At 34.6% G+C, this 23,654-nt stretch overlaps 2 protein-coding genes across 4 annotated transcripts in view; one reads left to right on the forward strand and one right to left on the reverse strand.

The window, feature by feature from the left end:
- Positions 1–23,654, reverse strand: part of RTTN (rotatin) — a 136,128-nt gene that overhangs the window by 53,338 nt on the left and 59,136 nt on the right. For all 3 annotated transcript variants that reach the window (XM_036823798.1, XM_036823799.1, XM_036823797.1), the window contains exons 27-32: positions 20,157–20,311; positions 18,758–18,977; positions 12,265–12,393; positions 11,690–11,800; positions 9,524–9,682; positions 8,231–8,302 (exon numbers count right to left, since the gene is read on the reverse strand). In XM_036823798.1, the coding sequence (XP_036679693.1) occupies positions 8,231–8,302; positions 9,524–9,682; positions 11,690–11,800; positions 12,265–12,393; positions 18,758–18,977; positions 20,157–20,311 (846 nt within the window). The remainder of the gene's footprint in view (positions 1–8,230; positions 8,303–9,523; positions 9,683–11,689; positions 11,801–12,264; positions 12,394–18,757; positions 18,978–20,156; positions 20,312–23,654) is intronic.
- On the forward strand, positions 526–731 carry LOC118880250 (40S ribosomal protein S29-like). The gene has a single exon (XM_036823800.1). The coding sequence runs from the start codon at positions 535–537 to the stop codon at positions 703–705; it is 171 nt and encodes a 56-aa protein (XP_036679695.1). The 5' UTR covers positions 526–534; the 3' UTR covers positions 706–731.

A 23,654-nucleotide genomic window follows, 5' to 3' on the forward strand; every position in this document is an offset into this window, starting at 1 on the left:
AAGAAGTCATAAAAGACATAAATTTAAACCCACCTAGTAAAGTTTAGAACCTGATTTTTTTACTTTGCCTATAAGTCACAGGGAAAATTATTTGGCCTACCAAGATTGAAAAAGTTAAACTAATTCTGATATGAACAAAAAAATTAATATCCCAGAATTTAAAGACCAGGAGACAGAAAAGATAAGGAGCAGAAAATTAATTCAAGAGGCCTAATATAAGACTCATATAATTTCTGGAAAAATAAAGAAAAAGGAAAAGTCATTTTTAAAATAAATAAATATGAAAAAAAATTGTCAGAGCCAAAAGAAATAGAACATCTATGTCTCCAAATTAAGGAGCTTAATAAATATCAAGCAAGAGAAATGAAAAAAAGACATAGAATCATAAAATTCTAGAACATTAAAGACAAAGTGAAGATAGTAAAAGAAAAAGTCATCCATAAAGAGGTAAAAAGAATCAGATGGAAAAATCCTGAAGAGCGCCTGCATGCGCTCCCTCTTTTCGTTTTGCCTCGTTGCAGCCGAGAAAGCAACATGGGTCACCAGCAGCTCTACAGGAGCCATCCGAGAAAATTCGGCCAGGGTTCTCACTCTTGCTGCGTTTGCTTAAACCGGCACGGTCTGATCCGGAAATATGGCCTCAATATGTGCCGCCACTGTTTCCGCCAGTATGCGAAGGACATCGGCTTCACTAAGTTGAACTAAGTGTGAACTTCTTGAATGGGTCATCAAGCATATCTACTTTCCTCAGAAACAATACTAACTCTCTGTATATAAATAAAAATGTTAAAACTTAAAAAAAAAAAAAAAAGAATCAGACGGGTATCCAACTTCTCATCCGTAGCACGAGATGTTAGGAAGACAGTGGAGCAAAATTCTTATGAGGAATGATTTCAGCCTAATACCCAGTAGCCCAAACTATCAATCCAGTGCAATTTGAATACATTTTCAAACAAACAAGAACTCAGAAGTTTGTCACTCATGCACTTGTTTTTAGGTAGGAATACAATTATTTTGAGGATGATTACTAGGAAAGGGGATTCTAACTGGAGAGAAAGGATGATTAGGAGCTTAGAAAAACTTGAGCTACGATGCGGACTCACAGTGCAAGAAAAAAAATTAACAGAAACTCCAAGGGCAAAAAAATCACCCAACGCCCAAATCAAGTTTTAAAATCACACACACACACACACACACACACACACACACACACACACACACACACACACACACACAAATACCAGGAAAGTTTTCCTCTGAGTGCCAGAGGGGTCATAGCCCTGGAAGCATAGATAAGGAAGTGTAACCACAGCCCAACAAATAATGGCTCTGTAGCAAATTACTAGTTTTCACTTTTTAGAGTCAACTTATAGATATAAGGAGGCTGTAGAAGAGAATCTAACCGTAATCAGCCTTCACAAAGTAAAAGTAGAGATGAAACTGGCAAAGACTGGCAGTAGAAGTGGGGGACGAGATACCGATAAAAGGAACAACTTAGCCATATCTTGCCTTCTAAATGGGGGCGGGCAAGAGCTATGACCCATAGGTAAGGAGACGAGAAACAGCAGGGGTGACCAGGGGAGAAACTAAGACCAGTAACAGAACTATATTGGCAGGACATTGTTTAAGTGAGCTAAATCCTACGTATTGACACAGTAAAGGAACAAACATACTGTATTACTGCAAACACACTATTTAGAGACAGGAAGGTAACTACCTGAAGAATTAAAATCAGTAGGAGGTAAAGCTGTCTCTGTGAATAAAGAGGGTAAAGAATTTCATTATAAGCTCTATTAGCTTTTTTAACCATATATATTCATTACTTGAAAAAAATAATTTCTTCTAAAAATTCAAACATTTCACTCAAAATATTTTTAAACTTCTCAAACAAAACCAGATGATCTGGAATATGTACATATTACATAACCATTATTTATTTTTTATTTGATTGACTTTAGCTAAGCATTTAGCCTGAATCCCCAACCTCCACGTGCCAGAGCTTCCTAGTAGCAATGGCACATTATCAACAGAGCTTTAATCACAGCAGTGAAGCCAAGTCCAGCATAAGCGCAAAAGATGGCGTGGCTCAGGCTTTCCACACATGACTAACGTACAAGGGCCGGAACAACGAAGCCTTTCACGCATGTACTAGGCTTCGCTCCATAGGTTCATCAGTAATTGATGGGGCTGTCTTCTGGTAAAACGGGGAAATCAGCACAGTCTGATTGCTGTGTCTCAGGACGTCTATATCCTTACCAGCCTTGCCCTCAGGTGAGTGCTCGGGCTGCCAGATCATCTGCAAAATTGCCAGGGAGAGCTAAGAAGGACAGTATGCAAAGAACGAAAACTCTTCAAATCACCAGGAGCCATAACAAATAAGTTTGCAAAGAAAACAGCAATTATGTCATAGAACACTCCGATTAATTTGAAAATATTGTTCTCAAGGATGCAATAAGCTACAATATTACATTTAAAACATTTTACTACTAGTGTCACAGTACTAACATACCCATTAGCTATGATTCAAAAGGAACTAGAAGCAAAACAAAATTACATGTAAGAAGAATGGAGAATATTTTCAAGAAGAAAAAGGAATTATTTTGATACATAACAAATTACATAACAAATGTAATGCAGAGATTGAAAAAAATGACCCTAATTACATAAGAAATCCCTAACTGCATATAAATTATGAGTATAGTTAAAATGGTATTGTTTCTCTGACACCAAGTACTTAGCATTTTGTGAAATCAATACTCATAATGATCCATGATGAACACATTGGAAGATGAAAAACACGCACTGATAATTATCACATCAAATATGAAAATGATACATACTGCAACTATAAATGAGTCGGCCATCTCTCTACAACACATATAAACACATATGCAGACAGTCTAGCTATGTCCACTGAGAGTGTACAGAAGCAAAGACCCCTCCCTCGGAGCAACGAGCATATCTAGAACTCATTTCTATATACCTTCTCTATTGAAAGAAATCAGGGCTCTTTGAGCAAATATCTGATTCCAGGGTGGGGCTGGGAAAGTCGAGAACATCTTGCTATGCCAGAAAGTAAACAAGTACTCAAAGGTTGATAAAGACATGTTAAAAGGATATAGGAGTCTTCGTGAAGGAAGTCCTCCTAGCCAAATCTGAAACAATTTGAACATCTAAATAAATAATGATAGAAAGAGATCATAATCCATGAAACATACTAAGAATCCTTGAGTCCATACTGGTGTAAATAAATAAGTGAATAAATAAATAAGAAAGGAAGGCTCTTCCTTACAGTAAAATGTAATTAATGTGGAAGAAATAATGGAATTAGAAAATCATCATTTGGCAACCATTCTGTAATAACTGCTTCAGACAAGAATCACAAATGGAAGTTAAAACTAATAAAAGTTGATGAGAAATAGGTATTTTACAGTCTCAAAGCACCTCCTGGCAAAAGGAAAAGTTTTAAGTCCACAATGGAGAAAACAGACCAACTCTACCTTAACAAAGTAAGCAAGGTTAATATCACCAGCAATGGGACAAAGAAACAGCCTATCTGCTGATATAATACAATGAGAAGCACAGAGCACTTCTGTGGCTTTTCTGCCAAAAATGCATAACCTGAATCAAATCATGAGGAAACAGACAAACCTAATTAAAGAATACTACAAAAACTAAATAGGTTATGCTCTTCAAAAATGCCAAGGTCATAAATGTTAAAGATTTAGGAACTATTTTAGATGAAAGAAACTAAATAGACATGACAGCTATATGCAACATGTATTCCTAAATTGGATCCTAGATCCTGACTGTTTTTTTTTTTGTTTGTTTTCTATGAAGGACAGTAGTGGGACAATTGGAAAAATTTGAATACTTTCCACATTTTGATAATTATAATAGTGATTCTGTAAGTGAATGTCCTTGTTTTTAGGAAACTCACAATTAACTATTTAGGGAAAATAGAAGTATATGTCTGCAACTCTCAAATAGTTCAGAAAAAAGACACTAGGTAGAGCTAAAGCAAATATGGTAAAATTATAACATCTGGGGAATCTGGGTGAAGGGGATATAAAAACTGCTATACTGTTTCTGCAACTTGCCTTTAAGTCTAATTTTTTTTCAAAATAAAATTTAAAAAAATAAAATATATGTGCCAACTCCTCTCACAAACATGGAAAGGAATGAAAGCATTAACAAGTGTATTTACACCACAAACTGACATCTCATTATATTAAGTGCATGAAATTACCTTTACATTTAAATCTGTGACACCATTTTCAAGGGAAAGAACAACTTTAATATTGTAAAAAGTACACATAAGCTACCATGATCATATATAAAACACTGTAGTAATGTTCTCTTGGTAGAACACTGTCCTATGCCCCAGAGCACTAAGTCAGATCATCTGTGAATCCCCAACATTTAAATACTCAACAAACATTTAGAGAAATGAACTGAAACAAACTACACAGATAATCCCTATCTAACAGATTTCTTGTTATAATCAACTCTAAGATTCTACTCTGGTTGTTAAAGTTGCAGGGATATGCATTTGTGACATTAGTTCTCAAACTAAACCCAGCAACAGAATCTTCCACATCCAGGAGTACTAAATCCAAGTCAGACTCTAGGAAACCAGTTTACAAGACACTGCACAGCTGGGAACACAACACAGTTGAGGGTCCCTTGGACACTAATTCTGTTTTCCCTCCCTAAGAGAGGAATGTAGCCTTGAACAAAGAAAGACCAGTATTATAAACACTGCTCTTAAAAAACAGAATAGAAAAGATCTGTGATGCACCAAGGACCGATGCACCAGGAACTGGGCCCTATTAGGGCTGCTGGGCGGCCGGGGAACCTGTGCTGAGAGGCTCTTTATCTGTTCCTACTCCTTGTGACCACCCACTCCCAGTACGCTTCTGTATCCATGGAAAGCCAAAAGGGAATTACACTACAAAAATTAAGACCTGATTTTCAACTTTATTTGCTTAGCAACATCAAGAAGACTAACGGGATAAATGGAATGATTTGCACATTTCTACACATTAGCAAAGACGGATGGAGGACCATTCTCTGTGGATGGGGCTGGGAGAAACATCTTTTTTTAATATTAAAAACATGGCCCTGAAATACACATTCCACTTAGGAAGATTAAGTTAAATAGTAAGAAATATGCAAGGCAGTAAAGGTAATATATGAGAAGAACCTAATTTAATGGTATAGACATTAAATGCTAGTATCTTTCAGAGAAGAGGAAGATTAATATGGATTGTAGCAGTTGGTGAAAGTATTTTTTAAAAAATACTTTTTTAAAATTAAAAAAAGTTTTATTGTACAACACACGGAATATAGCCAATATTTTATAATAACTATAAATGTAATATAAGCTCTAAAAACTGTTAATTACTATGTTGTACACCTGAAACTTATATTGTATATCAACTATACCTCTATTTAAAAAAAGAAAAAAAAGTTTGCAAATGAAGTAAACGTTATCCAAAAGCCCTTTGAAAACACTGCTAAATTTTGGTAGCCTTATAAATAGAATAAGAAAAAGAAAAATTATAAGCTAAATCTTAAAACTTAAGGAAGAACTAAATTTTTATAAAATTTGAAACTTTAATAAATTAAATATTCCTTTCAAACCCCCCCCAAAATGTTTTAAGTGACTTATGCCTTACCTTGTTCAAGAAAAGATTTAAGCCCTATTACAAGGAAAGGTAAATTATAACATGAAAAGTACACCAGAAATGAAAGAAAAACAAAGGTATGTAAACAGTGGAACCAGCTAAAAAGTATCTACCACATTTGATAAGACAGCACTAAACTTTACTTAACAACAAAAGGAAACCCAGCCAGTTATATAACTCATAATTTATTTATGCAAATGATTACCACTCAGAAGTACAATTTCAATAGTAACATGAAATAGAAATCTAGACTGGCTGTGTGGGGAAAGAATTGGGACAGAGGTAATAATCTTACAGCAAACACTGCAGAACACCCAGTGGAACAAGAGTACAAAGGGCATCAACTCAGACTTCAGGCACCAAAACAAAATGCAAAGCAGTAAAAGCAATTCTGTTTGTAAAATATTATTAATCAAATATCTACCTCAACCAAAATAAAATGTTTACAAAGCTTCTATATACTAGTGCTACTTCCCGCTATATCCTCCCAAACACTGCAAAATGTACACCAAGGCAAGTAAATGAAACATCTTATTGAATAAGATTATTACTCATCGTTCTACCAAAGACAATTTTAATTTTAAATTACTGAAAAAGTAGCACCTTCTTTCTGGCTGTAGTAAACTGGCAAAGGTCACAACTTCTTGGAGATTATAAAATTCCATTATCTATATTTGAAGACTATCTTCCTCCCTTACTAGAGCAGCTGTTTCCACTTTGGGATTTAAAGTACCACTAAACTTTTTAAAACTTGAGGGACATATACTACATTACCAACTATTTTATACTACCAAGTGAGGACACTTAAAAACAAAAAATAATAACCAAAAACAAATTAAAAAAAGAGAGGAAGAAAATGTGAGTTTATTAAAAATACACAAAAAAATAGACTGATTTTTCTAATTTTGCTTAAGACTAGTAGAAGTTTCATCATCAAGTACTATTTTGGATTAGAGTAGCTCTCAAATATTTTTGATTATGGCCAACATTGGTAAAGCAAAAGACTCTAAAAGCGTACTTAAACCACTGTTTTCAATTTTTTTAGTAGAAAATTAATTCTGTGATGAAGAACTGGAAAATAACAAAATCAAAAAGCTGCACTAAGCATGTCACCAGTAGCAAAAAGGAGCTGTATACTATTTAACTTATTAGAAAAAAATGTGAACTTCTACACATGGTTCTATATTATAACGCCCCAAGAGCTTTAATAGAACCCAGAAAACTTATTACTCTTGCCTTTATATTTATTTCAATAATTAAAAAAAAACTCACTGGCAGGACATCACAAAGGTTATAGTATACAAGTGTCACTACTTTAACAATGGGAGTAGAGATCATTTGCATTTGAGCCAAAAACAACATTTTTAAATGTAGTTACTGGATAACAGGCATCAAAACCACTACACCGTTAATATAAATATTAATCCTGTGTATTCTTTTCTAATTTGTCTCCTATGGTTTTATTACCACACAGACTGTGAATAACAACCATCATCAGAAGGCATGTTAAATAAATTAAAGGAGCCAGTGGAAAAGCAGCCTGGGATTTTCAATAATTGGCAGCATTAAACTGGGTTTGCAAAGTTTGGAAAAGTGAAGCTTCCAAGAGTTAAATGAGATCCAGGCCTTAACAACCACCAGGATTCAGGCTCTAGGTGACTGCCCCAAAAGCTGCCCTCACTACAGCTCAACTAGATTCAGTAGCTCCTCCAAAGATATATTCTAATGAAAACTTAAAAAGAAACCTTAGATCTTATCTAAGGCCCTGGGGGATGAGATGCAACAGTGTGATAAATGTGCACGTATAGGATGAGGACATATGGATAAAGACTAGGGTAGAAAAAAAGCATGTCTCGTCTGCCCCAGGTGAGCACTTTTCTATCCTCCAAATTACCTAAAAAGCAGTAGGCTATAAAAAAAAGTTAGGTAAAACTATCTACTGACTTGTCATTCAGAACATGATACAAAAAATTAATCTAATAGAAAGCAAAGAAAGATAAATTATGACTCAGTGTACTAACCCAGAAAAGAAAAAAAGACGTTAACATCAATGCATATTTAACTACAAACAAATTTGTTTATTATTATTAATTTAGAGAGACAATATAGTGAGTGCGAAAGAGAAACTGCCTGGACTGAAAGCAAAAGGGTATGATTTAGGGCCAACTACTTAAACCCACTGTGCTAAATTTTCTTAATCTAAAAAATGAGGATAATAATGGTTCATAACTCAAACCATTACAAGCTGATATTTGTTATGTTTCTAGAAGAGTGCCTAGTACATAGTAAACATGTCAGTGATTATTATTTCTGTTTAAAATTATTTTTAACACCACAGAGAAGAATTTGTAAATCTGATCAAGCATAAAAAAAAGTCTACATTCTCTTTCAAGAGGTCCTGTTGGCTTGTATAAAGTTTCATCAGTAAGGAAATATATACATATATAAATATATATATATATATATACATATATGCTGAAACTTTATCATCAATTAATCTCAAATATCTACTAGGTTGATAATTGTTTAAAGTCACCTACCTGCCAAGTATAATCCTTTATGATTACTGAAGGCATTGGAATTACAAGGAGATTTTGAAAAATAAATGCAGCCTGAAATTAAAGGAAAAAAATGTCAATACTGCCATCTTGTTGTCATGTCTGAAATAACCAATATACTGTTAGTTAATAACAAAAAAGCATATCCCTGGTCAGCTGCACACGCTGAGAGGTCATTATGAGAACTCCCCACTGCCCTTCCTGTTAGGTGATGACATAGTAGTGGGGGAAACTACTTCACCAGGAAAGATATTTTTTCCTATTTCAGAATTTTGTCTTTCCAAAAAATGATCTGTAAACCATGAACTGTTCTGGTAGCATTTAAGAAATCTACTTCATGTTTCTATTATCCTCCTACAGATCATACACACACCTTTCTCCCCATCTCTTTCTTCCTCTCTCATACAAGCTCCTCCCAATAAAAAACTGCTAACTAGAAATACAAACCACAAATGTCCAACTTACTTAACCTCCTAGGTCCTGAAGATGGTCAAATTAAATAATCATACTAATTATGAACACTGATTATCTATTTAGTGAAAGATTATAACGGGAGAATAACCAGAGTAACAGAGGGGATCCAAAGGGGGTGAAATTTTCAACCACCTTAACTGGAAGCCAGTAGACAGTCTTTAAAGTTGGTAAATCAAGAGGAAGCTACAAGTTTAAGCATTATTATTAAAAAAAAACAAATAATAAGAAAACTACAGCCTTTGGATTTTGGAACTGGAAACTGGCTAATGGTGGGCCCAGGAGCTGCTGTTTTCTTTACAAGCCTCTAAGCATTATTTGATTACTGTTCTTAAAATGGTCTGCATCAGTCATCACTTTGATAAAAGCAGCAGTAAAGAAAATAACAAACTATTTAGAAAGAATTAAAATAGCATTTACTTTTCCTCTTACATGTGATATAATAAATACTACAGAGTATTTTGACAGCCCCTTATCTTAAGTAAAGCTTTATAAACTTAAACACTGAGATCATATAAAAGTAATTTCTTTTCCTGTGAACTACTTTTCAATGTGTAATAAAATAGAAGAGTCCATTTAAAATGCACTGAATTCTGCTTTGATCTTTCAGAGTAAAGGACTCCTGTTCTGACTGTGAATCAATACCATTTTGTTCTCTACAACCATTTCATTTCAGTTTTTTCACAGGTCAAAGAGACAACGGTCAGTGGTGAGCCCATGGTGTTGAACAGGGAGTATGGTTTATAAGAACTACCACAACAGATCTCTGAGGGAAAACGGGCGGGGCTAAACAAACAGGCCTACCTCCCGGCGTACCATGCTACACTCCGACTGGTCCAGAAGAATGTTCACCACCGTTCCCCAGAGCCCACCAGAAATGTTTTGACAACTGTTTGCTAAGGCCACACAGCCAGTTTCAAGGGTAGTCAGTGCCGATCCTAATCCCAGTGAAGTGAACCTCACCTGTTCAAATTAGAGAAAACGTTGTGAAACCAAAGAACCCAATTTCACAACATGAATTCTTAATTTTTCTGGTACATAAAATATCACATTTTTATGACACTGTCTTGACAATCCTAAATTATAAGACACTTGAAGAATACTGTCCTATAAGTTTATGAGTGAATAAAAATCCTATTCCATGATTTAAGAAAGTAATAATATAGGTAATAAAAGCTAAATAAAAGCAAATGTCACAAAAAGTCAAAACCAGCTATAAATAAGACTAAAAATTATAGCTCAAAAGTCTTTTTCTAGGGAAAGCATAGGGTGCTTACATATCTTTCATGAACATGATTCTTGTTTATTTCTCATTTTTAAGAGGATACTATTATTTTGTTCCACCTTCCTTAATTTTTCAGTGTTTCTTTCAAACAAATGGCTTTAACTTCTTTGAAACTTCTTTTCAAACAGAAGTAATTGAATTATCTTTTTAAAAGATACTTAGTATTTTCCCCAAAATTATTTTAAAAGAAAAATGTTTCAGAAGAGATTGACATGGTATAATGTTTGCCATAGTACCCCCACTACTCAAGCTATGTATTGGGTGAACTTCTGAATTTTGATTTCAAAATAGAGTTTCACTGATAACCACAGGGTAACAAAAAGCAATGCAGTCATAAGCCAGTCAAGCAACAAGTCCAAGTTCAATGTGGCTCAAGAATGTATCTCTAGGGCCTTCCTGGTGGCACAGTGGTTGAGAATCTGCCTGCTAATGCAGGGGACACGGGTTCGCGCCCTGGTCTGGGAAGATCCCACATGCCATGGAGCAACTGGGCCCGTGGGCCACAACTACTGAGCCTGCGCGTCTGGAGCCTGTGCTCCGCAACAAGAGAGGCCACGATAGCGAGAGGCCCACGCACCGCGATGAAGAGTGGCTCCCGCTTGCCGCAACTAGAGAAAGCCCTAGCACAGAAACGAAGACCCAACATAGCAATCAATCAATCAATCAATCAATCAATAAAAAAAAAAAAAAGAATGTATCTCTAGCTATTAACAGTACTATATTATATACACACAAATTTGCTAAGAGGGTAGATCTTATGGTAAGTGTTCTAATCACAAAACAAGCAGTAAGAGGACAGAAGAAACTTCTGTAGGTGAAGGATATGTTTATGGCATTGAATCTGGTGATGTATATTTCAGGGGTGTACACTTATCTTCAAATTCATGAAGTTGTACACATTAAATAGGTACAGTTTTTTGTATGTTAATCATACCTCAATAAAGTGGTTTAAAAAAATCAAATCAGTAGACAAATGGCTAAAACTGGAAAATTCATTAATATAAAACGCTGCACTGTAATGATACTATTCTATTAAATGACACGCAAAAGTCACTTGGCCGCTATCCTTCTAAACTGTTTAAAAATGGCTGGACTTCTCCAATAATATTTTGCTGTTCTTTATAAAACTGATAGATTCTATAATACTTCCTTTCTTACTATTTTTATCTGTACTCTGAATTTGACTGAATAGGGGGTGCCATGAACTGAATTATGTACCCCCAAAATTCATATGTTGAAGCCCTAACTCCTAATGTATTTGAGGAGAGGGCTTTTAGGAGATAATTAAGGTTAAATGAGACCATGAGGATTGGGTCCTAATCTGATAGGACTGGTGGCCTTATAAGAAGAGGAGGAGAGAAAAGGTCATATGAGCATGCAATGAAAAGGAAACCATCTAAAAGCCAGAAAGAGTCCTCACCAAACCTGACCATGTGGGTGGGCACCTTGATCTTCAACTTCCAGCCTCCAGACATGTGAGAAAATAAATTTCTTTGTTCAAGCTACCTAGTCTATGGTGTTCTATTATGCAGCCCAAACTGACCAAGACAGGGGGTAAATATAGCTTAAGGTATAGCACTAAAATAACCTCATTTTGGAAAATATGAACAAGTATATGCACACATGTTTTGTTTCATTTGTTCTTTAATCTACACATAATGGACTTGATTTTCCTTCACACTGACCTCTGGGTCTCGGTCAACCCACAACGGAATCAACCAAGCCAATCCCTGTTGAGTGGTAGCATGTTCTTCACTGTGACTACGCAAAGGCAAGAACCAAAGTGACATCCACTCCTAGAATGAGAAAAAGGGAACAGAAACACATCAGGTACGTTTCTAAGGATAAAATAGAGTTTTAAATAACTGAATTTTTAAAAATCAAAACAAAGTAAAAATATGCTTAAGACTTGGTTTTAATTCATTATTTAGCCAACACAAGGCAAACAACCATCTCAGCTCCTCCTTAAAAAGTTATACATAACAATTTTTCTTCAGAACAGCTATTTTCCCCATGATTTAGATAAAACGTAGTTCTCTAGTGCATGCAGATTTCAATCAAAATAAATTTAAAATAAAATTCAGATTTGTGTAATATACAGCTTCTAAGAAACATCTTTGTCAAAAATCATTTTTGTCTCCTAAAAAGACAAGTCAAAAGACATTTTCCTAGAGTAAACATATAGGCCTGAAACGTGTTAGACACAGCACATTCCCTTTCTAGCAACTGTGGGAAGACAGGCAGCTTTGAAAGCTCTCACCGAGCTCTGGGCCTGGGCCATCATCTCATGGGATAAGTGAAGCAAGCAGAGAACCGTGCTCTTTGTGACACCTTTTCCCATGAAGGACATAGCATTTCCTCCATGCTCCACATAAAAAGAAGTAATGACCTGAAAAACAAATGCAAACAATTTTGTGGCAGCTTTACTCTTAGTGGCTAAATATATACCTTTCTACTGACTTGTCTGAATTGAATCCTAACCACATAAAGTATATTATAATATTCTTAGTTTATACATTTAAAAGTGGTTAAGAAGGTAAATTTTATGTTATGTGTATTTCACCACAATTAAAACAAACATTCTTAGTTTAAATTGTTTTCCTTTGGAATTTGTACAAAGAATGTGTAGTATCCTCCTAGAAGATTTTGTGATTTAAAATATGCTCATAGCATTCTTCAAATGTTATAGTATCCTTTAAGTAAAAGAGTTTATTTTATAAATACCCTGTTGAAAAGTATACTTAGAAATTGCTAGCTATATAAAACTCTTACTAACTACCAGAGTTAGGCTAAGTTTTCTAGAATTATGGCTTGAATGTAAATGGACATTTACATTTCTAAGCGATCTTAGATTTCTACTCCATATTTAAGCATATATTTATTACTTAAATAATTGCCTGTCAACTTTTTCTCTCCCACATACCTGAGGGCTTTAACACATTTCCATCAGTAACAACAAAAGAAATGTTTCTTATCTGAAGCTATTATGCCCTTATCTGCGAAGCTGAATCAGAATGAACATGGGGAGTTAGGAGACAGCAGTTTGAGAAAAAGTCCTTCCACCTGATTTAGAAAATCCTTTAAAATATGTGACAAACTCTTCTGGAAAATTTCTGTGTAAATCATATATTGTCCCCCATATAGGGGTTCAATAAATATTTGTTGACACTGAATAACAAGCATCATTATAGCTTTCAACTCAAAATAAAAAATTTAAAGTAACAAAAGATCACTTTATAATTCACAAAGTTTTAATAAAAAAAAGAATGCTAACTATATTTAGGTGCCAATACATTATGAAGGAAAAACTTGTGAATCAAAGCAATCAAAACCACATGTTATCTAATACAGCAGAAAGTATTTCAATTCATCCACCCAAGGACTCAATGCTTTTATTCAGCACAGTAAGCCATTTTGTCTTATAACAGAGACTACTTTTTAGTTTGGATTCTTTTTAGCTCATGCAGCAAAGAAGATTAGTTTAAAAAAAAAATGGCATAAATATAAATCACGTTAGGCACAGCTTATTTAACAAAAGCAATTTATTCATAAGGTAACTTGGGGATTTTGACTTAAATTAGAATTTTCATAAACCAAATAACTGTATAGTATGTCCGAGAATGAAACAAGTTTGGCCAGGGGTTAACAACTACAGGTGACTGCTACAGGAGCCCTGCTCTACTATTCTTTCTGCCTATGTATATGTTTAAGGTTTTTATAATTAAAAGTTTAAAACTTTAAGGGACTATTTTAGAAGAGATCTAAATGATCAAGTCTTTATTATCTTCCTATATGTCACTGGAGAGAGCTATATTGTCATGGTTTAGGTTCTAGCTTAAAAGGGATAAGTCAAGAACGTTCATATTATCTCCTTTCAACTTACCGTCAGATCCCTGGAATTATACTTCATATATAATTTTTAAGGCTTTAATTATCATAGTTTATTCACCTATCATAATGAATCATGCTTAGTCTAAAAGTCTCGTTTTCCAACCACAAAAGGCAAATACTGCATTCAAATTTCACTGTGCAGAAACAAAATATCTAATAATGAATTACAACTCCCATCTGAAAAGGAATCAGCTTTAATTACTGAGAAACTATGAAGCAAATCATTTGGACCAACAATGGCTTGTTTCAATGTCCAGTTACATAAGCATTACTTTATTCTCTAAAAGATCAATTTAGCCAGTAGTAAAATAAAAAAACCTGTTTAGCTAGCTAAGTAAGCAGAAGGGCCCAAGTAAGATTTAATAGGACTCAGACACAATTTCTAATAAAAGTGACAGATTTTTTTCATACTATTTTCCTGTCATTTAATGTAAAGACAAAGATTTTCTTCCCAAGATGTTATATGAAGCATAACATGTACTCCTCTGTTTATACCAAATAAAGATTTGTTAATCAGGTTTTCATAACAGTGAAACATTATAAAACAAGCATCACACTTTATATCTATTCCTTAGCTAATAAACTGTGTTGATTTTTATTACCTCAAAGACAACTGAGCTTAAAATGACAGTATTGTCTTTTTTCCCCCGACTTCTTACTGAGAACTAAGCCTTTTTGTTCTCCAATAACATAGAAAGCTTATTTTAATTTCAGGTATTTGAAACACAGGTGTGATCTGAAGTCTCTCCTGTTACACAATTTTACAAACAAAAGTACTTCTGAGGGTTTCTAAATATAAACAATGTAACACTTCTTCAATTACTGCTGTAGTAGGTCCTCACATATCCCTGATCTGAAACAGATAAAAATCACTTAATAGAGGAGATGTGTCCCAAAAGGTTTATAAATGGAGTATTTATAAATCACATTACAAATAATGCTATAAATTAGGTACTTGTAGACTGAATTATATTAAATGCATTGGAGGAGCTGACTTATTAAAAAACATTATGGTAAGTTTTTAGCTAATACATCTATTCTAAAAAATTCATATTATTTCTGATCATGGATACCTTGAAGCATGAGATAATTAATTTACTGACAGTTTGCTCTTTTTCAGTATTTACAAGTATTCAAGATAAAAAAATTATTTCATTAAAGTGATACACTAAAATTCATATTAAATTTTATAGTACAGCTGAGAGTATTTAGAATTTTGAAATTTTTTTTTTTTAATAAATTTATTTATTTATTTATTTATTTTTGGCTGTGTTGGGTCTTCGTTTCTGTGCGAGGGCTTTCTCTAGTTGCGGCAAGTGGGGGCCACTCTTCATCGCGGTGCGCGGGCCTTTCACTTGAAATATTTTTTAAAAAACAAGATGTACTTTTGGAAACAAATCCTAGATAATATCATCTGAAGCATGATTTACAGCTGAATATATAAACATCACCTAAAGTATGATTTAATAATGAAAATACAAAAATTAAACACACATCATTTACATTCATTTACATCACATTTCCAAAGTTATTCAAACTTTATTCTAATTTAAAAATCATAGATAAGATACAACTAAATTACTCACTATCTGTCCACTATGTACAAATCACTGTCCTAGGCCAGTGGGGAGCTGGGGGTAGTGGAAATGGTCCACAGATGATTCTCACAAGCTCACAGTCTAACAGATCAAAGCATAAAGCAAAATAGAAATACAGTGTATTAAGTGCCATAATAGTGGCATATATAAACTGCTTGAGGTACATAACCTGTAGAAGAGATCAGTCAGTCAAGTAATACTTACTGGGTGACTATGTGTGAAAGAATAAGAAAAGGCTTACTAAAGGAAGGCAAATGAACAAGTGAGATCTTCAACTTTGTGTAGAGACTGCCACCCAAAGAGAAAAGAAGCTGTATGAAAGAAACAGACTTTTTAAGCATGCTTTTTTATTTAATGAGAAGAGCCACATATAACTGAAACTTCAAGGGATGTGGGGAAAATTTTAAACAGAGATAAGACTCAAAATGCAAGATTATAACGAGCCTTAAGCACTTGAAAAAGGAGATTGGGAGTGAAAGGTTTCTGTTTTGAAGGATGATCTGGTGGTGGGTAGAGACCAGTGGCAAGCAGGAACGTGCAGCACAAAAAGGAATAGGAAGTTACGGACACGATTTGGTCAAAACATTCCATGTCTAGAACGCCCATCACTTCTGATCAGTTTATTCATCTTCCAAACCTCTCTGTACACTGCTTCCTACAGGAGCCTTGCCTGAATTCCTAACAGTGAAAGATGCCAACCTCTATAACTGAACCTTTCAAGGCAAGCAATGCTGGCAGACTTGGTCACTTGGTCAAACAGTGAGCCATTTATAGATCTAGACAGTTTATTACTTACATAAAAAGCATAAGCAAGAGTAGGCAAAGGTGCCAGCTCTCAGTGTCCCTTTTACAGGGTGACACTGAAACAAAGGGGCCAGATGACAGCAGTGCAATGGCAGCGCACTCTTGCTGAGGAGCTCAGGTCAAGCTGCGGCTCAGCCGTCTATATAGCCTGCTGCCGTACCCCAAGGGAGCAAGGCAGAAAGCCCGCGCGTGCATCAGAACCCAGGAGGCGATAAAAACAGGCCCGTGACACACTTCCTAAGAGAGAGTGAAGTGAATGAGCAACGGCCTTGTAGCAGTTCCTTACAGGCATCTCATGTTCCAAAAGGATCACAGGAAGTTCTGCCAGAGCTTAGATCAGCCGCACCTAAGCCCTGCCTATGTGGCCCATATGCAAACACGCAAAGCTGCCAGGGCACTGTGGCAAAGCTGTTCTCTTACAGAAACCTATCACTGCTCTATTCACTGCATAATTCTTAAAATATACTGGACTAAATGATGATGAAAACAAGACATAAAGTTAAGGCCATGACTGGAAGGTGATTAGAGCTAAAAATATATTTTTGAGAAAATCAAAAAAAAAAAATCAGTGAATTAAGGCTCTACCTTAAAAAGGTAGAAAAAAGCCATAAATTAAATCAAAATAAGAAGGAAATAAATACAGGCAGAAGTTAATAAAAGAGGGAAAAAAACATTAAAGGGGGATCAACAAAGCCAAAGATTCATTCTTTGAAAAGACTAATAAAACATATAAACCACTAGTAAGGCCAATCGACAAAACTGGAGAGAAGGAAAAATCAACGTCTGGAATGAAATGGGACCTCACTACAGATCTGACAGATATTTTAAAAACAAGATGATGTGATGAACAATTTTAGGGCAATGAATTTGAAAATTCAGATAAAATTCAGTAAAACATACCTTACTGAGATTGACACACAAAAAACAGGAAATCTGAGCAATTCTAGATCTACTTTAAAAATTCAATTCATCTATAATCTTCCCAAAAAGAAAACTCCAGTCCCAGATTGCTATACTGTCAACTTAACATTTAAGGAAGAAATAACACCAATTCAAACCAACTATTCCAAAGAAGAAAAAAGAGAAAGTTACATAAAGAAAAAGAGAAAATTATATAAGGATGGACTTATTTTGATATTAAAAAACTGACAAAAGTTTTATAAGAAGATAGATATAGTAATTCTAGAAACTTTTTTTGCCAATGAAAATAGGTAGAATAATTCTAAAAACATTAACAAACTAAACCTGTTTATATATAAAAAGAATAATACATCACAAACTAGTTGAAATTTTTCCAGAAATGTAAGGTTGTTTACCATTTTTAAATCAACCAATGTAATCCATCATCTTATGGAATACAAAAAAAAAAAACATGATTATCTTAAAAGATACAGAAAAAGCAATATACACTTATGATTAAAAAAAAATTCTTAGCAAAGTAAGACTAAAAGAAAATGTCCTTAATCTGATTTTTCTTTAAGTAATTGAAAAAAGACTACCATAAATAGCTTACTAAAAGATAAAACATTAAAGGCCTTTCCTTTCAGTTTGGAAACAAGGACTGCTGGGTACACAATTAACATATAAAAACTGAATATATTTCCATACATCAGCAATAGTTAGAAAATAAAATTTCACAGACGATATAATATACTCATTTTCAACACAAGTGTACAGTGGCAGTATCTAAAATTGCCCTAAACAGGAAGAAAAAGAGAAGCCAAATTGTCCTTCAATATTGTAGTAGAGAGAATACTACACAAAAATGAAATTAAACTCCACCTACAGGAAGCAAAATGAGTAACTCTCATAAGCATAATGTTAAAAAGAAATACAATTCCATTTAACAAAATCAAGAGAATGAGAAATCATTGTATATATGGACACATAATTGAGTGGTAAAACCATCAAGAAATGCAAAGAAGTTATTACCGTAAAAATCAAAATAACAACTACCTTCAGGTGAGGAGTAAAGACTGGAAGTGGTTATGATGAGAGCTTCTAGGGTGGTGGCTACTCTCTATTTTAGGACCAGGGCGGTCACATGTGTGTTCACTATGTGATAAACAATGAACTATGTATTTACGTTCTGTGTATTTTCTGTATGTGTTGTATTTCACAACAAAAGGGTTAATAGATGCAAATAAACAAGTTACCCAAATAAAGGGGCTTAATGAAGTGTAAGCCTTACTTTTCTTGAAAATGAGCTTATTCATAAAAGTAATCTTACTTATATATTTGCTAATAAAAATCATCAACACATTGAACCATTAATGAGCCATAAACACTGAATAATAATCTACATTAAATATAATAACACATACAATGCACCTAATATTGTGCCTGGTACACACTGAGTGGTCAGTAAATAGTAAATAGCTATCATTTGGGGGTTTGTAAATAGCTATCATTTAGGAGTATTATTATTGCTGTTTATAGTTATTGACTATTTTTACTTACTTCGAGGAGACCTGACAAGTACTTCACACAAATTTCTAGTGGCTTTGTGAAAGGAGAGTGTGAGCTCCATCCTGGAAATGCTGTAAGGTGGGCCATCCCTCGTAAGGTCCTCTCAAGGGATGGCAGGCCGTAGAAATGAGGAGCGTCTGTGACTCTCAGACACTGGAGCAGTTTCAGAGCCAACTGCGTTTGGAAAACATAAAAAAGTTCCAAGCATTTCCTGTGTATGTAAAGGAGGAAAAAAAGTCAACCACGGAACAAACATAACTGGCTTAATGGGCTTTCTTGGTGGTGGTGGTGGAGGGTTACTAACAACTTACTGTATCAAAAAAGTATGAAATAGTGGAAATGGCAGGAAATGGCAGAAACTACTCCCTCTTAAAACAAGACTTTTTAAGAAAAACATAGTTAATATACCATCCAGAGTATATGATGTAAAATACAAGTAACAATTACATTGAAAAATGCATAAGTGGGTATTAGTACTGCCAACCAATAATGAAATTAGAAGTTAACATAGAGTTACCACATGAACCAGCAATTCCAGTCCTAGGTATATACTCAAGAACTGAAAACATATGTCCACACAGAAATTTGCATATGAATGTTCATAACATCACTCTTCACAACAGTGAAAGGTAGAAACAACTCATATGTCCCCCAACAGATGAATGGATAAGCAAAATGTGGCATATCCATACATGGACTATTATTTAGTCACTGTCATCTGCTACAACATGCATGGACCTTGAAAACATGATGTTAAATGAAAACAGCCAGACACAAAAGGTCACATACTGTTTCACTCCATTTATACGAAATGCCCAGAATACACAAATTCATAGAGAAAGAAAGAAGATTAATGGTTACCAGGGACTTGGGTAAAGGGCGAATGGGGAGAGACTGCTTAATGGGTACAAAGTTTCTTTTTGGGGTAATGGAAATGTTCTGGAATTAAACAGTGATAGTTGTACAACACTGTATATATACCAAAACCCACTCAATTGTACACTTTAAAATGGTTAAAACTGTGAATTTAAAATTTTTAAGCCAGAGCTACAGATATACATTTGAAAATCATCCATGCAAAAATAGCTGTACAGTCGTAGAAATGGGCATGACTGCTCAGGCAGATGTGTAGAAAATTAAGAGAGAACCAAGAACTAAACCTAGAGACAACAAAATACTCTGTGTGTGTGTGTGTGTGTGTGTGTGTGTAATTACAATCAGGCTATATCAGAAATTGATCTGAACTAAAAAACAAACCAGCACAACTGATTTTCACTGAAGTCTTTTCTCCTCTTAATTTGAAACTAATGAAAAGTAAGACCCTTTAGAAATCAAAAGAAAACTAGGTTCTGTGTGAATGTTCCCAAACCTCCAATAACACACATGGTACCTGTCGGTAAGCGCCACGGAACTGAGCAGCAAGGTGTTGAAGAGGGCGACCAGTTCTTTCTGGAGCTGCTGCCTGACGGCGGTGCGGATGTCATCTGCTTCCTCTCGCGCCTGGGACTCTGTCAGAACCAGCAGCTCCAATAGTGGGTTTGGACTCTGAAAAATGGAATTTGTAAAACATATATTTACCCTCTAATGGGGCTGTATGCTGTTCCCCATAAAGGTTTTTATTGCTAATCATGTTCTGGAGTAACTAAGTTATAGCGCCTAAATCGTAGGTTTCTGCGGCATTAGTAGAGATGTTCTCAACTCAAAAGGTGCTTCATATGTTATCTCAAGAAAAGGAAAGCATATCCATTACAGAAAACTGAGGAAAATATAGAGAAGCACAATGAGAAAAACAAAAACCACCCATAATCACACCTCACAGAGGTAGCTGTTATTAGTATGTTGGTACATACTATTCTTTTTATGTGAGTGCAAACAGAATTATAACTCAATATTTTTAACAAAACGGAGATCAAGTGAAAAAATCCACTACTGTGACCATTTTTTTAAACAATGTTATTATCAATATTTCTTCAAAAACATGATTTTAGTATCTGATTGTTATTCAGCCATAAGGGTTTACCACAACTACTGGATAATCAGTGATTTCTAATTTCACTGAGCTGCAGCAACATGCTCAACTCTGATTATACCCTATGTATGAATTCTAAGCAATGAAATCACTAAATCAAAACATTATAATAGTTTTAATGCTTTCAATGTATATTGCCAAATTGTCCCTGCAAAAAGTGTACCAGTACATATGACTAAGGCCCACAGCACCCAAGCCAACGTTGAATATTATTACTGTTGTAATCTTTGCCAATTTGACAGGCTGATAAACAAAGGAAACTAGTACTACTTAAATTTCAACCTGTTTTCCAACTTAAAAAAAAATAGCTAAAGAAATGTAATAGATGATTTCTAGTAATATTGAGAGAGCAGAAAATGTTACATTAACCAACAGCATTAAAATTAGATGGAATATTTATTTATCATCTATCATGTCATAGGCACTGTGCTAAAAAAAAAAGAGAGAAGGAAAATAAGATTTTATTTAACTTTTGAGTTGAACTAGAAGATTTGCATTTTCATATTTTATAGGTGGGCAAACAGAGGTTCATGAAGAGGGTAGGTAACTTAATCAAAGTCATATGAATGAGCAGAGCAAGAATTCAACCTCAGGACCATCTTACTTCAGAGATAGTTAACATTCCATCCCCAGCATTATGTCACATCAATAGTGCATATTATAACGTTCAAAAAGAGATAAAATCAAAATGTAATTACTGTTGTCATGCCATCCTTCACCTAAAGAACTCAATTCAAAAATAACTACATTCTTTTTAAGGAAAAGAAATTTTTTAAATGGGAAGAAAATTCCAAGTTGTTTACATTATATAGTATGTACAGTATACTTCAACCAGGTACAAAGAATTAAAAATAATCTAATTGAGAGCTTTTGGAAAATACTGAGGAGAGATGCTTTACCTTTAACTTACTTTACTATGTTTCATACCTAAGTAGCATTTTTTTTCAGCTTTTCCTTTCATCTTGAACAAGAAGTGTCTCATTTGGTTCAAGTAAAATTACATAAAACACAACTACAACTTCTAAGTTTCATACATGAATAAAACAATCTAGACACACATTTAATAAAATCATAAAAATAAATATATATTCTATAATATTCTTAGCCCCAAATAACCAAAGGCTGACTTACACCCACACTCCCTCTAAATCCCGTAAATACTGACTGACCGAGCGAGCTGTTTTTAATGCAAACCCCATCTTGGTAAAATGTAATTTTACCATCAGCAATTATTAATTCTGATATACATATAAAAATTAAGTAGAACCTATGGATTAACATATTAATATATTGAAGCAGTATGTAAATAGATACCTAAAACTAAGACCCTTCCAAAGAATTTCATCCTATTAATAACTTATTTTTGCAGGTAAATTGCTGAGACTTTTTCCCTTTATAACATATCTTGGATTGACATGTTAACATTAAGATTCAGTGAACCTCAGCAACATCACTTCTAAAATATGGGATTTATTACCATTCCTCAAGAACAAGAGGAAATAGATGTCTCTACTGATGCCTATTGATCTCAAGTACTTAATCATATCTGAAGGTTTTGTCTTTAGACATTAGTATTCAATCCTAATTTTAAACCAACTACGTGGGCCATTATTTCATCAGTGCTGACCTCCAAAAGGCAACAATTTCTGCAATGATGGCTCATTTTCTTTACCCACAGAGTTACCACTCATCATATCCAATTTTCCATCCATCAGCAACCTACAATAGTAGGATGGACAACGCCCTCTGTGAACTCCGAGTGCACATGACCCTGTGGAAGTCCGACAACAGACAGACATGTGCTGTGTAGTTCTGAATGGTCCCCCCCGAAAAAAGTATGGCCCCACTTTGATAAACTTCCATCAAAAACTCATTCTGAAAAGAAATGCATTCAAATTCAGCACTTCTCAGTTATTCTGTATACTAACAAAATATCAATACATTAAAATATAAATTAGTAGTACAAAAAATTCCTTAAGTACGTAAAATGCTTGTAATAAATGAAAGTTTTGATAAAACATGTAGACAAAATTTTCACAAGAGAAAGTTTCTGTATCTTCCCTCGGTAAGTTAGCTAATTTTTCTTTATATATCTTTTAGGCATTCTTCTACTTGATCAGGTATTCATTTCTGTCTAATTTTCTTTTTGCCACCATCACTTTTGCACATCTTCATATGTTATGTCCATACATTCAAAACAATTCCTTTGGAAATGCTATTTTACTGACCTTCTTAAGCCATTTCTCATTTATTTTACCCACTTCAGATGATAAACTGTAAAAGTCACTTTTTGACTTTCTATTTTCATGCTTCTTTTATTTTGAACATTGGTTGTTACAAAACGCTTAATAATTTAATCCTCGTAGCATGATATTTAGAGAGTAAACTCTCCTGACAGTGGATGCTTAAGTCCACTTTACTCACCCTTAAAAGTATTACTATTATTTATAACACTAGTGATGATAATATATGAGACAAGGTAATAGCTCTCCAAAGACAGCTTTGATACCATACAAAGTCAAGCAAACTATACCAAAAATCCTTTCCTAAAGCTGCATTAAAATTACAGTACAGGGCTTCCCTGGTGGCGCAGTGGTTGAGAATCCGCCTGCCAATGCAAGGGACACGGGTTCAAGTCCTGGTCTGGGAAGATCCCACATGCCGCGGAGCAGCTAAGCCCGTGCGCCACAACTACTGAGCCTGCGCGTCTGGAGCCCGTGCTCCCCAACAAGAGAGGCCGCGATAGTAAGAGGCCCGCGCACCGCGATGAAGAGTGGTCCCCGCTTGCCACAACTGGAGAAAGCCCTCGCACAGAAACGAAGACCCAACACAGCCAAAAATAAATAAATAAATAATTTT

This window comes from Balaenoptera musculus, chromosome 14 (genome assembly GCF_009873245.2).
Source record: "Balaenoptera musculus isolate JJ_BM4_2016_0621 chromosome 14, mBalMus1.pri.v3, whole genome shotgun sequence".
Lineage (NCBI taxonomy): Eukaryota > Metazoa > Chordata > Mammalia > Artiodactyla > Balaenopteridae > Balaenoptera > Balaenoptera musculus.